Raw genomic sequence first — 18,323 nt, forward strand, 5'->3', positions numbered from 1 at the left:
CGTTAAAAAAAAAAAAAGATTACAGAAGAAAGGACTTAAAACTTACATCAATGCGGAAGTCTTCTAACCTCTTAAAGCTACAGAGGTATTCCTGAAGTTTTGGGTCAATAGACTGCGTCTTAGATTCAGAATATTTTAGATAAGCCCAAAACTTTTCTAATCCATACAGCTGACCTAATAACAAAGAAAAGTATACACATTAAATTATATAGAATTTAAAAAATGATTCATATTGAACATGATCCTACCAGCAATTAATCATTTACCTTCCAGCAAACACTTTATCTAGTTCTTGAGAATAAGATGTTGTAATAATAATGGCAGCTAACATTTAGTAAGAATCCACTATGTAACAGGTATTATTTAAATGGTTTTTATTTATTAAACTAATTTGAACCACATACAACCCTGTAATATAGGTACTTATGTATATTACTGATGAGTAAACTGAGGCTAACAAAGTTAAGTAACTTAACCAAGGTCACACAGCTACTAAGTAGTGGAAATGGGATTCGGACCTATGCATTTGGCCCAAGGTCAGCACCATTACCCACTGTGCTAATCCATCTTTTGAAGCCTACCTGCTGATGTTACAAAGAATTTTCAAGTAATGGAACATCAGTGAGTATTATTTTCATGTTTTGTCGAGGAAAAAATGGCAAAATACTACTTCATAAAGGAAACACATGGGTATGGTTATTTTCTAACACATCATAGGAATGGCCTTCTTACTATATGGTGCTCCATCCATCCTTCATCAAGAACCATAATAGTGGCCTGAAGGTCTTAAATGGCCTACTCTGAAAAAAAAGAGTTATGAACTCTCCCTATTTATTGACTCAGGTTTACAATTTCTAAATAGAATAAGATTATTGGGATGTTTTGTTTTACCAGATTCGTAGTCTTTTTTGGTTTCTTCTTGGAAATCCTTAAAAATTTCTTGTCTGAATTTTTTTTCTAGTCCATAACTATAAAACCTGAACAGACATTCTAATCCATACCTGTGGAAAGGAAATAAATGGTTTACAACAAAAATTTTGCTATGACAATGTGAAGATTTCATACTTAGCAGCACTGATACATGGAAACATGACACAAATAACCCCAAGCAAAAAAACAGAAGAGCTTAAATGTATGTAAATTTTAGTATGCAGGTTTTTGTTTGTTTTTAGCTGAAATGGTTAATTAGTAATTCATGGATGGCTTTGCTATTTTTGTTCACTCAGCCATAGCACCTCATGGAACTATAATGGGAACCTGCAGAATGATAGGCAGCCTGTGGACAACCAGAGTTGTCTTCCTTTGGACAGAGGATCTCTCCCTGGTATTTCTGAAGAAATGTCCAAAGATTCAGTGGCATTAAGCATGTTTTAGATTTTTCCCAAACCAAGGTTTATAATGGTATGTTTGTGTGTGGTTTTAAATACTCTTGAACATAATCTTTACTCAAGAGAGATAAAGACTATACTCTGTGCCCTAGACCCTATGTGTGGTTGACCTATTCAACTATAAATGACAAACCTAATTAAATGGCTCCTAATAGATCTTCCCTACTTTAGCTATAAAGTACATCTCATAAAAGATATTTTGCTAAAACAACTGTAATCACTACATAATTTCAGAAAATTTCACAAAATCAGAAAGCAAATTTCCTTGTTTTCTTCTAAAGCTACCTAGAGAACTCAAGACAAATTTTGGACAGTGGATCAGCAAACTACATGGGCTCAATCTTTAATTTAATTAATGGTGATGAGCAGAACCCATGACAGTGAACACAGTCTTCAGAACAGCAGTAAAAGGACCATGTCTAGCTTACTCAACTAAAACAAGTCGCAATTAATAGATTCCTAGTTAGAATCCTTAAGTCATTCTGGGTGCCTTAGTGAATAAATACTACATACAATTTCTTCATTACCTGTAACATAATTTTGCCTGGCTTTTATTCACATGAAGGGGTGTGTGTGTGTGTGTGTGTGTGTGTGTGTGTGTGTGTGTGTGTGTCTTTTGTAACTACCTTATTTACAAGATGGAAAGCGATGGTCTGCCCAGAAGAATAAATAGGTTTCTTGGCAAGCTACCAAGAGAAATGTAGGACTACCAACTACCCCCACACACTGACCTGAGCCCCTTGTTTTGGTAGCCATAAGTGATACTATTCTTTGAGCTTATATGACTGAAGGCTAAGGGGACTAAGGACTAAAGAATCACCAGCTCAGAAATGACAAACATGCCTTGACACTCCTCTTATGTGATATTATACTGATATTAGCTTATATACTTATATATAAATATAAATATAAATATAAATATAAATATAAATATAAATATAAATATAAAGCACTGATATCTCAACCTTGGCTATATATAAGAATCATCTGGAGAGCTTTTAAAAATACTGATGCCAGGGGCGCCTGGGTGGCGCAGTCGGTTAAGCGTCCGACTTCAGCCAGGTCACGATCTCGCGGTCTGCGAGTTCGAGCCCCGCTTCAGGCTCTGGGCTGATGGCTCGGAGCCTGGAGCCTGTTCCCGATTCTGTGTCTCCCTCTCTCTCTGCCCCTCCCCCGTTCATACTCAGTCTCTCTCTGTCCCAAAAATAAATAAAAACGTGGAAAAAAAAATTAAAAAAAAAAATACTGATGCCAAGGCTTTGCTCCAAACCAATGAAATCCGAATCTTTGGCAGTGAAGCCTATGTCTCTGTCTTTTCTTTTCTTCTTCTTTTTTTTTTTTTTTTCTTTCTTTCTTGAAAGCAGAATTGAGAATGTTTTGGGTTTTATCAAGTAAATGACATTCTAGAAGAATGTTAGAATTCTTAGAGGTTATTGGTAAAGGCCAATAGACTACTACAGTATTTGGATTTTTAGTCTTAATTTTTAGCAAACCAATTCCAAAGACCAAAAGTATGACATTATTTTTTTTTCAAAAGTATAACATTAATCACAATCCAACTATGCAGCATAACTGCTGAAGTGAAGACAAGGGGCAAATGGCCAGCCTCTCAGTTGCCATTTATTCACTTACCCCTCATTGTGAGAAAGCTTAGATGAGTGGAAAATATAAAGGATGAGAAGCAGAAAGAACTATATTTGAATTCTGGGCCTATAATTACATCCCTGAAAATGGGGGATAACAATATCATACTTTTCAAGAATAGATGACACAAATATTTATAAAGTACTTAGACCAGAGATGGCACATTGAAGATAATAAAGGTTATTTATCTCCTTCCTTCCTTAAAACTACCCTACTGCTGAATTTAGTCAATGGATAGATTCAATACTAATCTTTCTAATAACAGTAACAATTTATTGAGCACTTACTGTGTATCAGGTAACATGTTCTGTTTTATCTTCACAATAACCCTTTGAGGGTATCTAACACAATTTCCCCTACTTTATAAAGAAGCTGAAGCTTATTGTGATTAATAATTTGCCAATCCACAGTGAATTAATAGGCTGGGATTCAAATTTGGCCCTGATTTCAAAGCCTTCAGATGCTTAACAATAACTGTGCTACATACTTCCTAAGGAACAGCTAATCCAGGCTAGTCATGAACATTGCAGAAACAGACCCAAAATTATGTGTTAAAAACCACTAGAAACATACAGACTGATATAGGAACACAGAAAAAGAATTCCCAACCTAGACTTGGATAGGCATGGGCATATCAGAAAGTTATTAGAAAGTCCTGAAGAACAAACAGAAATTGTTTGCAGAAACAGCAAAAGACACTGAGAGTAATAATAACAGTGACTTTCAAACTTTTCTTTTTATTTTAGAGAGACACAGCATGAGTGGGGGAGGGGGATAGAGGGAGAAGAGAGAAAGGGAGAATCTTGAGCTCAATCCAAAGACCTTGGGATCATGACCTAAGCTGAAATCAGGAGTTGGATGCTCAACCAACTGAGCCACCCAGGTGCCCCTCAAACTTTTCTAAATCTGATAGTAAGAAAAATATTTTATCTGGTGACACAATACTCATATATACATGTATACATAAAAGCATATATAAGCTTTGCAAACAATTCTAAATTTGCACGTATATATAAATTATAAAAAATTTTAACCTATGTTCAGTGCAGTCTGACATTTTTCAAACTACTAAACTGATTTCACTACCCACTAATGAGTAGCAAACCATAGTTTGAATAATATCAAAATGTTTTGTTGTCAATATATTTGAATAACACCAAAATCAAAAATGGCAAGTTTTTCCTTTTGTGCTAAACCTGGTAAATTGGCAGTAGCTATTAAAACTGTGATAAGAAAGACCAAAAATCTGAATTCAAGAACATTATTAAACAGTTTTGGGATTGATTAGAGAGGTCAGGAATAGAAGAGAGAGAAATAGAGTTACAGATAAATATTCTGGATGAAAATTAAAGTCTATTTTTTCTACAAGTCAGGGTAAATGCAATTTTTTTCCCCGGAAAATTTATTTTTTGTATTCCTCTCAAAGATCACAATATCTGGTTAACAATATATTCTTATTTAAGATTTACAAGTAGAATCCATTTTTAGAATCCATTTTTTTCCTTCTTTCCATCTCTTCCTTTCTTCCCCTTTCCAGGAATAAATTGCTTGCATAAGTCTACTTCATGTTCTTTCTGACCCTTTCAGTTTGGTCCCAACTCTGTCCTATAGGAACTCTCAAAACTTATCCTGAACACTTCTCAAGGAAGCAAGGTCTAGCCTGGATGAAAAGAATGAGTTAGCAATGCAGAGGGAGGAAGAACAGAATAACCAGAGGTAAGAATATGTATAGCTATCTAGATGCAATAACTTGGGTCATGCAGAGAACATCTTCAGTAATATTGTTGCCTAGAGGACCAGAGCACTAGTAGGAAAAAATGAGATTTGATAGATGAGTGTGGACATATCATGAGAGGCCTTATTTTTTCTTGGCTCAAGGCATCTTAACAACTAATTTGGCTCTAAGTATTTGTCAATTTGGGGATGTAAGTGCACATGCAAGGGAAGTCTCTAACGGCTCTTTCAAATTTCATTTGGAATTTGTGCCAACCCCTAAGATGGTTCCAAATGATCCTACCTCCTGGTATTCTCAATCTTGGGTAATCTTCTCCTACCAGGGATGGTACCAAGGTTGGTCTGTGTGAATAATACAACATGGCAAAAGTGATGGTATGTCACTTTCAAACATAGGTTATACAAGACATCAAGTCTTCGTCTTAGAAGTTCTTCACCTTTCTTAGATCATTTGCTCTGAAGTCATGTCATTAAATGCTGAGTAGTAGGCCTATGTGGTGAAGAACTGAAGCTTCAGCCATGTGAATAAGCTTGAAGAGGATCTTTCAGCCTGAGTCAAGTCTTTAGAGACTGCAGCCGGATCTAACACTTTGACTGCACATGAGACATCTGAGTCAGAACCACCCAACTAAGCTGTTCCTAGAGTCTTGACCCTTAGAAACTGTAAACTAAGAAATGTTTGGTGTTTTAATTTTCTGAGTTTTGGAGTAATTTGCTGTGCAGCAATAGGAAACATACAGCCTCTCCCCAGTTATGTTGTTCTACTTTCACAGTTCAAAACTGGGCACTTTACCCTTTAAATTATTTTATTGAAAACTCCCTTCAACTGTAAAATGTGAGAAAATATTTGACCTGTAATTTTCTTTTGCATCTTCCCAAGCAAGTTGTCTAAATTCCTCATACATTTTTTTATTGAAGTGATCTCTGAGGAAAAAGGACCAGAAACGAAAGAGGGTATTCATTTCTTGAGACTGGCCAATTCCCAAGCGTTTTCTCTCTGGAAAAAGATAAAATAATAAAACTTTTTTTTGTTAAAGATACTTATTAAGTCAAAACAGCAGACATTTTATATAACTTAAAATAAGGAAAACTAAAACATATTAATCTTTAAAATGTATTTGGCTTTCTTCTAACTAAGGGACAAATATTAATCTGTTTTCTGACTCACTGTTCAAATTTAAGCATTTGTCAATAGTAACAAGAATATACTAAACTTCATTTCCTAATGTATATAAGCTACAAAATACATGAATAAAAATATGTATAAACACATTTACTTAAGGTAATTATAACAAAAGAATATCTTAACCTGATATTAAATGTCACACTTTTTAATATTATATTTTAATTTTAAATACAGCTATTTTAAGGACAAGCATCTTACCACTTAGGCATCTTCGACGATACTTGTGGTACACTTGTTGGGTAAAGCCATTTTCCTTCAAAAGTTCATGAGAAGGGTGCTGGAACTTTGGGAATGAATGAGGAGTACATCCATAACTTCCTACTAGTGGTGCACCTTCTGCAGGCGAGGCATTTGAACTGCTGTTTGAGAAGGGGGAAAAAAAGCCTTCAAACTGAAATATCAAGAACCAAGTGTTTAAACCAATTTGTACTATTTGTTTGTTGTTGGGTCTGAACAGTGGAAAAGACATTAGTCCCTAAAACTAAACTAAGACATAAAGATAAATATTTGAATCGCTATTTATGTTCAACACAGGTATATGCAGAAGTTGATAAAGAACATGGTTATAAATTTTCAAACTAAAGCAGTAAGTAGAACCACATGACTAAAAGACTCGCTTATTCCTATTCCAGATCCATTATTTACTTTAGTTTCTTGTGGTACTAGAGAAAATCTCAATTTTCATGAGTAATTAGGCAAATGATATAAATTGGATAAGTGGAAATGAGGAATAAAATCTGGCACAAAGGTAATAATTTTATGAATCCAAAGACATACCTGCAATTCTGTACATCAATTCTACTTCTGAAATCTCACCTAAGTCTATTTTTTTTCCCTTTTCATCTGCACTCCATTATTCAAATATAGGTTTTCTTCCTCTTTCACTCGAACTAACTGGTCTCCCTCATCTATCCCATCACCAAATGTTCTTTCCTGTGTTTTGCTTTATTTATTATCTTTCTTTCTTTCTAAGACACTGATCTAAATCAGTGGTTTTCAACGTGTAGACTGAGGATGTTTGAAGAGCTTCCCAAGAACTCTTCAGAAAGTCTGCAACTCAAAACCATTTTCACAATAACACCAAGGTATTATTTGCCCTTTTCACTGTGTTCACATTTGCACTGATAGTACTAAAGTAATGGTGCATAAAATTGCTAATGCAAATTGAGGCAGAGGCACCAAACTTTCCATACTAGTGATAGTGATTGCAAATTTTAAAAAGTACCACTTTCAACTTAAGGTGTCTTTGATGAAGCAAAATAAATAAATAAATAAATAAATAGATAGATAGATAAATACATAAATAAATAAATAACTTTATGAAATCTCAACCCTTATTGTATGGGACGAAATCTTTAGTTTTGCAAAATGAAATAGTTCTGGAAATGTTTCACAACAATATGAACATACTTAACACTACCGAACTATACACTTAAAAAGTTAAAGTGGTAAATATTTTGTTATGTGATTTTTAATCACAATTTTCAAAAATGGGATGGAAGCATAAAGTACTTTTGCAGCATTATCAAAGTACAGTGGCTATTTTTATGGACTGAATGTCGAATTCCTAGCCCCTAATAAGATGGTAGTAGAAGGTAATTAAGACATGAGGGTAGAGTTGATGAGTGGGATAAGTGCCCTCATAAAAAGAAACATAGGGGGCGCCTGGGTGGCTCAGTCGGTTAAGCATCTGACTTTGGCTCAGGTCATGATCTTGCAGTCCATGGGTTCAAGCCCCGCGTTGAGCTCTGTGCTGACAGCTCAGAGCCTGGAGCCTGCTTTGGATTCTGTGTCTCCCTCTCTCTCTCTCTGCCCCTCCTCCACTAGTGCTCTGTCTCTGTCTCTCTTTCTCTTTCAAAAATAAATATTGAAAAAAGAAAGAAACATGGGATAGCTGCTTCCTCTCTCTCTCTGTTTGCCATGTCAGGGTACAAGAAGATAGCCATCTACAAAGTAGGCCCTCAGCAGATACCAGACCCATTGGTACCCTGATCCTGGAACTGTGAGAAATAGATGTTTAAGTCCATGGCATGTTTGTTATAGCAGCTCAAACTAAAACAGTTGTCTTATATCAAAGCACTTGTTTGATAAAGTTGTGGGCCGACCCAGCTGATTTTTCTTGCAACAACATTTTTAATTAGAAAACGACAAACAAATTATGAATATTCAGACTTCATTTTGTGTCAGACGTTTCCTTGAAAATGAACAAGATGTCAAGGAAAACTTTGAGTTCTTATGCAAATATTAGAATTTTGGAAACCTTGTATTTGTCACCGTAAGCCTGATTGTTTTCACTAATACTTAAAAACTTTCCTAATAAAATCAGTGGTGATTTTCTTAGGAGTGTGTGTGAGCATGTCTGTGTGTATGGTAAAATACACATACTATTTATAATTTTAGCCATTCTTAAGCACACTTACTTTTCATCAAAATTAGATATTCACAATGTTACATAACATCACCACTATCTATACCTAAAACTTCTTTATCATCCCCAACAAAAACTCTATTAAACAATAACTAGCCCTTTCCTCCTCCATTTAGCCCCCAATCACCTGTATTCTACTTTCTCTATTTAAACTGGACTATTCTGGGTACTTTATACAAGTGGGATCATACTATCTTTACCCTTCTGAGTCTGCCTTATTTCAATAAGCATGTTTTCAAGGTCCATCGATGTTGGTGTTACATAAATTAAAATTTCATTCTTTTATATGGTTGAATAATATTCCATTGTATGTATATACCATATTGTGTTTATGCAGACATCTGTTAATGGACACTTGAATTGTTTTTATCTTTTGGATATTATGAATAATATTTCTATAAATATGGACATAAAAGGGTTTGTTCAACTCCGTTTTCAATTCTTTTGGATATATACCTAACAGTATAACAGCTGGGTCATATAGTAATTCTGTGTTTTAACATTTTGAGAAAATGCCAAACTGTTTTCCATAGTGGCTGCAGCATTTGATATTTCCACAAGCAATGCACAAGGGTTCCAGTTTCTACACACCCTCACAAACGATTATTTTCAGCTAAAAAAAATTATATATACCTGTATTAGACAGCTCAGGCTGCCATAACAAGATACCACAGACTGGATGGCTTAAACAACAGAAATTTATGTTGGTAGAGGAGGGACAGTAAAATATCCTCCAGACTGAGAAGGCACTTTGAGACCAAAAACAAAGCAAGCCACTCCATACTGCTTACACAGAGTTTTATTCAGGGCAACTTTACTGTCAGGGGGATTGGGTGGACAATCTCACCACTATGCGGCTATTTTCCATGAAGTCCAGACCTTAATCCATAGAATCTATAGAATGGGGGGGATCACTGACGTGAGAACAAAGGGTAATTATCCAAAGTAGCACCATCTGTGTGAAAGAAGGAACTCTACTAGTTACCTGAAGTGGCGCAATCTATACACCAGAGGGATAATCAGAATAAGCTTTCCCTCATTCCAGCTAGGACATACAGTAACCTCCACTATGCCTGGAACGCATAAGCCCAAGGGAGATCATTGCACAGAGAAGAACAAGAAGGAAGGCCAAAGATGGAGACAGTATTGTCAGCACTCCTACAAAGTCTCAGATCAAAGTGCCAGTAGCATTGGTTTCTGATGAGGTCTCTCTTCCAAGCTTACTGAGAGCTACCTTCTCAATTTGTCTTCACGTGGCTTTTCCTCTCTGTATGTGTAGAATGATATGCATATGTCCTCTTCTTATAAGAATACCAGTCCTATTCATTCAGATGGCCAACTGACACATGAAAAAATGCTCAACATCACTCATCATCAGTGAAATACAAATCAAAACCACAACGAAATACCACCTCACACCTTTCAGAATGGCTAACATTAACAACTCAGGCAACAACAGATGTTGGCGAGGATATGGAGGAAAAGGATCTCTTTTGCACTCCTGGTGGGAATGTAAACTGGTGCAGCCACTCTGGTTCCTCAAAAAATTAAAAATAGAACTACCCTACAACCCAGCAATTGCACTACTAGGCATTTATCCAAGGGATACAGGTATGCTATCTCGAAGGGGCACATGCACCCCAATGTTTATAGCAGCACTATCAACAATTGCCAAAGTATGGAAAGAGCCCAAATGTCTATCGATGGATGAACAGATAAAGAAGATGTGATATATATATATATATATATCTATATATATATATACACACACACACACACACACACACACATACATACATACATACATACAATGGAGTATTACTTGGCAATCAAAAAGAATGACATCTTGCCATTTGCAACCACATGGATGGAATTAGAGGGTATTATGCTATGCAAAATTAGTCAGTCAGAGAAAGACAGACATCATATGACTTCACTCATATGAGGACTTTAAGATACAAAAAAGATGAACATAAGGGAAGGGAAGCAAAAATAATATAAAAACAGGGAGGGGGACAAAAGATAAGAAACTCTTAAATATGGAGAACAAACAGGGTTACTGGAGAGGTTGTGTGGAGGGGGGGATGGGCTAAATGGGTAAGGGGCATTAAGGAATCTACTCCTGATATCATTGTTTCACTATATTATAACTAACTTGAAAGTAAATTTAAAATAATAAATTAAATTAAAAAATAAAAAATAAATAAAATAAATAAAATAAAATAAAAGCTGAATAGGAAAAAAATGCATAAATCGTTAAAAAATGTTAAAAAATACCAGTCCTATTAAATTGGGGCCCCATCTTTGTGACTTCATTTAACTTTAATGGTCTCCTTAAAGGCTGCAATATCTCTAAATATAGTCACACTGGGGGTTAGGACTTCATACAATTTTTTTTTCTAAAATTTTTTAGTGTTTATGCTATTTTTGAGAGAGAGAGAGAGAGAGAGAGAGACAGAGTACAAGCAGGGGAGGGACAGAGAGAGAGGTAGACACAGGATCCAAAGCAGGCTCCTGGCTCTGAGCTGTCAGCACAGAGCCCAACGCAGGGCCTGAACCCAGGAACCGTGAGATCATGACCTGAGCCAAAGTTGGCACCCAACATACTGAGCCATGAACGTGCTCTGAGACTTCATATAATTTTAAGTAGATACCACAGTACCATCCTAATGGGTATGAAGAGGTATCTCATTGTGGTTTTTGATTTGCATTTCTCTAACGACTAATGATGTTGAACATCTCATGGGCTTACTGGCCAATTTGTATATCTTCTTTGAAGAAATGTCTATTCAAATCCTTTGCCCATTTTTGAATTGTTTTTTTTTTTAGTTGTCAAGTTTTTAGAGTTCTTTATATATTCTAAATATTAATCCCTAATCAGATATCTGATTTGCAAATATTTTCTCCTATTGAGTAGGCTATCATTTGATTCTGGTAGTAACTTTTGATACATAAAAGTTCTTAATTATGATGAAGTATGGTAATTTTTTTCTTTTCTCACCTCTGCTTTTGGTGTCATACTCAAGAAACCACTGTCAAATCCAGGGCATGAAAATTTTTCCTTATGCTTTCTTCTCAAAATTTTACAGTTTTACCTCTTACGTTTAGGTCTTTAACACACTTTGAGTTAATTTTTTTGTATGCAGTATAAGGTCTGGATCATCCTTTTACATGTTGGATATTCAGTTTTCCTAGTACCATTTGTTAAAAAGATGGTCCTTTTCTCTACTGAACATTCCTAGCACCCTTGCTGAAAATAAGCTGACTGAATACATGAAGGTTTATTTCTAGGTTCTCTACTGATTCCATCGGTCCATTTGCCTGTCCTTAGGCCAGGAAGCTTTACAGTTACAGGAAGCTTTCAAAGTTATGAGGTGTTAGTCTTCGAATTTTATTCTTCCATTTTCAAATTGTTTTAGCTTTTCAGGACTCCTTGCAATTTCATGTGAATTTGAGAATAAGATTTTTCCATTTCTGTGGAAAAGGCTGTCAGACACATAGACCAATGCAATAGAATAGAAATTGATATTCTTCAACAAAACAGAAAAGAATATCCAATGGAAAAAAGACAGACTCTTCAACAAATGGTGTTAGGAGAACTGAACAGCTACATGCAGAAGAATTAAACTGGATCACTTTCTTACACTATACATAAAAATACATTCAAAATGGATGAAAGATCTCAATGTGAGACAGAAAACCATCAAATTCCTAGAGGAGAAGAAAGGCAGTAACTTCTTTGACATTGGCCATAGAAGCCTCTTACTAGACACATCTCCTGAGGCAAGGTATATGAAATTAAAAAGATACTATTGGGACTTCATTAGGATAAAAAGCTTCTATACAGTGAAGGAAACAATCAATAAAAAAAGGCAACCTTTGGGATGGGAGAAGATATTTACAAATGACATATCTGATAAAGGGTTAGTATCAAAAATATATAAAGAACTTATCAAACTCAACACCCAAAAAATAAATAATCCAGTTAAAAAATGGGCAACTCCTGAAATCAATCAATAAACTCCTACAATCAATCCACCAATCAAGCAATCAATAAAAATGGGCAGAAGACATGAACAGACACTTTTCCAAAGAAGACATACAGATGGCTAACAGATATATCACTCATCATCAGGGAAATACAAATCAAAACTACGAGGAGGTATCATCTCACATCTGTCAGAATGGCTAAAATTAACAACACAGGAAACAACAGATGTTGGGAGAGGTTGTGGGGAAAGGGGAACTCTCTTACACTATTGGTGGGAATGCAAACTGGTGCAGCCACTCTAAAAAACAGTATGGAGGTCCCTCAAAAAGTTAATAGAATTACTCTATGATACAGCAATTGCACTACTAGGTATTTACCCAAAGGATACAAAAATGCTGATTCAAAGTGATACATGCACCCTGATGTTTACAGCAGCATTATCAACAAGAGCCAAATTATAGATAGAGACCAAATGTCCATCAACTGATGAATGGATAAAGAAAATGTGGTGTGTGTGTGTGTGTGTGTGTGTGTATATATATATATATATATATACACACACACACACACACACACACATATGTATATATATATATGATGCAGTATTATTCAGCCATAAAGAAGAAGGTCCTTAACTTACAAGGGTAGACACACAAGGTTAGCAGCAGACCTGTCCACTGAAACTTGGCATGCCAGAAGGGAGTGGCAGGATATATTCATTGTGCTGAATGGGAAAAATATGCAGCCAAGAATTCTTTATCTAGCAAGGCTGTCATTCAGAATAGATGGACAGATAAAGAGTTTCCCAGACAAACAAAAACTAAAGGAGTTTGTGACTACTAGACCAGCCCTGCAAGAAATTTTACGGGAGACTATTTGAATGGAGAGGAAAAAAAAAAATACCAATGCAACAAAGACTAGAAAGGACCAGAGAACATCACTAGAAGCACCAATTCTATAAGTAACACAATGGCAATAAATTCATATCTTTCAATAATTACTGAGTGTAAATGGACTAAATGCTCCAATCAAAAGACATAAGGTATTAGAATGGATACAAGAAATAAGACCCAGCTATATGTTGCCTACAAAAGACTCATTTTAGTCGTGGAGAACCACTGGTTATGCTAATGGATGTTAAAAGAAGGCCAGAGTAGCCATAGTTATATCAGAAAAAAACTAGATTTTAAAACAAAGACAGTAACAAGAGATGAAGAAGGACATTATATTATATTTAAGGGATCTATCCATCAAGAAAATCTAACAATTGTAAATATGTATGCTCCCACTTGGAGACATCCAAATATATAAATCAATTAATAGAAAACATAACGAAACTGAATGATAATAATACCATTAATAGTAAGGGACTTTAACACCCCACTTACAACAATGGACATATCATCTAGGCAGAAAATCAACAAGGAAAAAATGGCTTTGAATGACACACTGGACCACATGGACTAAACAGATATATTCAGAACACTTCATCCTAAAGCAGCAGAATACACATTCTTCTTGAATGCACATGGGACATCCTCCAGAACAGATCACATACTGGGTCACAAATCAGCTCTCAACAGGTAGAAAAAGATCAAGATCATACCATAGATATTTTCAGATCACAACATTATGAAACTTGAAATCACAAGAAAAATTTGGAAAGCCCTCAAATACATGGAGGTTAAAGAACATCTTACTAAAGAATGAATGGAGTAAACCAGGAAATTAAGGAAGAAATTAAAAATACACAAAGCAAATGAAAATGAAAACATGACAGCCCAAGCTCTTTGGGATGCAGCAAAGACAGTCCTAAGAGGAAAGTATATTGTAATTCAGGCCTATTTCAAGAAGCAAGAAAAATCTCAAATACACAACCTAACCTTACACCTAAAGGAGCTAAAAAAGGAACAGCAAATAAAGCCTAAAGTCAGCAGAAGGGAAATAAAAAAAATACAGAACAGATAAATAAAACTAAGAGCTGGTTCTTTGAAAGAATAAACAAAATTGATGAACCTCTAGCCAGATTTACCAAAAAGAAAAGAGAAAGGAACCAAACAGATAAAATCACAAATGAAAAAGGGGAGATCAGAACCAACACCACAGAAATGTAAACAATTATGAGAATATTATGAAAAACTATATGCCAACAAACTGGGCAATCTGGAGGAAATGGACAAGTTTCTAGAAACATACAAACTACAAAAACTGAAACAGGAAGAAATAGAAAATTTGAACAGACCCATAATCAACAAAGAAATTGATTAGTAATTACTAATTAGTAATTACTAATTACTAATTAGTAAATTAGTAATAAAAAACCTCCTAACAAACAAAAGCCAGGGCCAGATGGCTTTCCAAGGAAATTCTCACCAGATATTTAAAGAACAGTTAATATCTCTTCTTCTCAAACTGTTACAAAAAATAGAAATGGAAGGAAAGCTTCCGAACTCATTCTATGAAGCCAGCATTTCCTTGATTCCAAAACCAAAGACCTCACTAAAAAGGAGAAATACAGACCAATATCCCTGATGAACATGCATGAAAAAATTCTCAACAAGATAGTAGCAAATCAAATTCAACAGTACATTAAAAGAATTATTCACCATGATCAGTGGGATTTATTCCTGGGTTGCAAGTGCAGTTCAATATTCACAAATCAATCAACATGATACATCACATTAATAAAAGAAAGGATAAGAACCATATGATCCTCTCAATAAATGCAGAAAAAGCATTTGACAATGTATAGCATCTATTCTTGATAAAAACCCTCAACAAAGTAGGGATAGAGGGAACATACCCCAACATCACAAAGGCCATTATGAAAGACCCACAGCTAATATCCTCCTCAATGGGAAAAAACTGAAAACTTTTCCTCTATAGTCAGAAACAAGACAGGGATGTCCACTCTCACCATTGTTATTTAACATAATACTGGAAGTCTTAGCCTCAGCAATCAGACAAGAAAAAGAAATAAAGCCTCCAAATGGCAAAGAAGAAGTCAAACTTTCACTATTTGCAGATGACATGACACTCTACGTAGAAAACCTGAAAGACTCCAAAAAATTGCTGGAACTAATACACGAATTCAGTAAAGTCACAGGATATAAAATCAATGTGCAGAAATCTGTTGCATTTCTATACACCAATAATGAAGCAACAAGAACCTAGAATTCAATCAAAATTTATGAGACAGACACAACAAGAAAATCAAACAGAATGAGACTTACAGATGACTGCTGGCATGATCACACAATGAACTTTAAATAACTATGATTAGGGACACCTGGGTAGCTCAGTCAGTTAAGCATCAACTTTGACACAGGTCATGACTTCATGGTTGGTGAGTTTGAGCCCCACTTTGGGTTCTCTGCTGTCAGTGCAGAGCCCACTTCAGATCCTTTGTCTTCCTCTCTCTCTGCCCCTCCCCCCACTCATGTGCACTCTCTCTCTCTCACTCAAAAATAAACACTTAAAAAAATAACTATGATTAGATTAATATGTTGAAGGATTTCATGGAAAAGGAAAACATGCGTGATAGAATTTCAGCAAGAAAACTATTATTAAGATATCAAATGGTAACATAAAATATACGAAGCACAATATCAGAAACAGAATTCCCATAATGAGTTTATCCAGAGACTGGACACAGCTGAAGAAAGGATTAGTAAACTTGAACACAGGTCAATCAAAATTATCCAACATGATTTATAAAGAGAAAAAGAGTAGAATAAAAGATCAGATTAACTAAGAGCTGTGAGACACTAGTAAATGGTCTAACGTACATGTAATTGGAATCCCAGAAGGGGAACAAACAACAAGAACACAAGGCAAAAAATATTTGAAGAGCTAAGAGATGAAAATTTTCCTAACCAAACAAAAGACAACAAACAATAAATCCACTATTTCAGAGAACCACAAGGAGGATAAATACTTTGTATTTCACACACATTTATATACATATATCCATATCCATACCTAGATCCATCAAAGAATTTTATACTCAATAAGAGTATCTTTCAAAATAGAAAAAAAAAAAAAAACTTTTCCTAATAATCAAAAGTTGACAGAATTCATTGCTCATAGACCTGTACAACAAGAAATGTTTAAGAAATGAAGAGAATTACAAAGGGTAACAATGCGAGCAAATATTTCAAAAATTTCTCATGTTACTTGTTTAAAAGATACTGCCTAAAGAAAAGCAATAACAAGGCATAACAAATGATGAGAGGAAATGGAACTTTATGGTACTGAGATTCTTATGCTATACATGTAGTGGTATGATATTATTTGAAAGTAGACTAGGTTAAAATGTATATTATGAACTACAGATGACCAGTAAAAAATAAGAGATATAAGTAAAAAGCTAATGGTAGAGATCAAATAGAATTATTGTTAAAATTCAACTGATCCAAAAGATAGAAGGAAAAAGAACAGATGAGACAAATAGAATATAAGATGGTAGATTTAAATCTAACCACATCCATAATTACATTAATGTAGATGATCTAAAGATATGAATGCTCATAGCAGGTGAGGCTACAGTGTAGGAGGCAGGGAGTGCAGGAAGTATAAGGGAACTCTCAGTATCTTCTACTCAATTTTTGCCGTGAACCTAAAACTACTCTAAAAAATAGGTCAGTTGAAAAAAATTCACTCATTATTGTAAATATTTGTCTGTCAATCCCTGAATTAAGCTCCAGAAAGGTAGGGACTGTATTTATCTTGTTCCCTGCTGTATACTCAGTGCCTAGAAAAATGCCCAACACATTGTTAAGTCCCTGCTTTCCTGATACATTTTATTTGTGGTAGAAGGTCGAGTGGTGCCTGGGAATGAATAAATCAATATATAGATGAATTATTAATAACAAAAGATATAATGTAATAAAAATGGACTGTAAGAAACACATTCCTAACTAAATCTTCCATTAAATGTTCTAACTAAACTAAATGTTATTGATTAAACATCTTTCAACATTATCTGTTGATCTCTAAATATACTGCTCCAATAAAAAAAATACCCTGGAGAAAAAAAAACCCTCAAAATCGCTGAAAACACAAAAATAACCCTAAGTACACGATAGAAGTGCAAAAACCACATACACATTTTATCTTTTAAGGACAATATATCTAATGAGAACAAAATGTAGAAGTACCAACTAAATATCACTGGAAAGACAAAGGTGGATATTTTCAGATTATGAGAAAGGTATTTTCAGATTTTCTTTGAATGAAACTATTTAATCCTTTCTTTCTAGTAACCAGTCAAAACAAGTTTTCCTAAAGCTAAGTTTTCATTTAGCAATTCAGTCAGATAATTATTCTGAAAACATCTATTTAAACACAAAATGGGTGTACAAGAAACACAAAGCATTTAGCAGTAAATCACCTCTGCATCCACTCTACAGGACAAAACATGCCTTATTATGTTGTACAACTGGCACTATAAAAGGTTTACTCTGTTATCTCTTTTGAAGTAAATAATAGTCTTTTTAAAAAATTAAAGCTAAAAGAAAAACCACTTACTACTAACAATCAGCTAATCTATTTCCTTCAAAAAGGAAAAATTTCAAAATAATAGTGTGTTTTATTTCCATATTCTTAATATAGTTTGAGTAGATAGGTTAGCATATTAATTCACTAAGAACCTACTATGCCACTGAGAATCTGGAATCTTTCATAAACCTAAATATCTGTTTATCTAGGAGTATACATTTATGGAAACCAGTTTAAATGGAAAAAAAGTAACTGTCCTACTCAATTTTTCCTTACCGTACTTACTGGAAAATTATCCCACTTAATTCCCCCTCCTTTGGCTTCTTTTTAAAAACTATTTTCATTGTTCTCTAATTTGCTAACATATTAACTTTTATATATTCCAAAGGTCTAATTAGTAACTGTTTTCATAAACTTAAAATAAAAAACAAAGCAATGTTTGACAAATATAGT

The 18,323-nt window shown here is 34.7% G+C and overlaps 1 protein-coding gene across 14 annotated transcripts in view; it reads right to left on the reverse strand.

Annotated features, from left to right (window-relative positions):
• The window catches only part of LARP1B (La ribonucleoprotein 1B), a 129,163-nt gene that overhangs the window by 8,867 nt on the left and 101,973 nt on the right, over nt 1–18,323 (reverse strand). For 9 of the 14 annotated variants that reach the window (XM_023252822.2, XM_023252821.2, XM_023252816.2 and 6 more), the window contains 4 exons: nt 6,151–6,311; nt 5,619–5,763; nt 892–1,001; nt 47–174 (listed from right to left, as the gene is read on the reverse strand). In XM_023252822.2, coding sequence (XP_023108590.1) covers nt 47–174; nt 892–1,001; nt 5,619–5,763; nt 6,151–6,311 — 544 coding nt within the window. Of the gene's footprint in view, nt 1–46; nt 175–891; nt 1,002–5,049; nt 5,109–5,618; nt 5,764–6,150; nt 6,312–18,323 lie in introns of those variants that run through there. The other 5 variants (XR_002741782.2, XR_006596764.1, XR_006596763.1 and 2 more) reach the window with 4 other exon arrangements.

This window comes from Felis catus, chromosome B1 (assembly GCF_018350175.1).
Source record: "Felis catus isolate Fca126 chromosome B1, F.catus_Fca126_mat1.0, whole genome shotgun sequence".
Taxonomy (NCBI): domain Eukaryota; kingdom Metazoa; phylum Chordata; class Mammalia; order Carnivora; family Felidae; genus Felis; species Felis catus.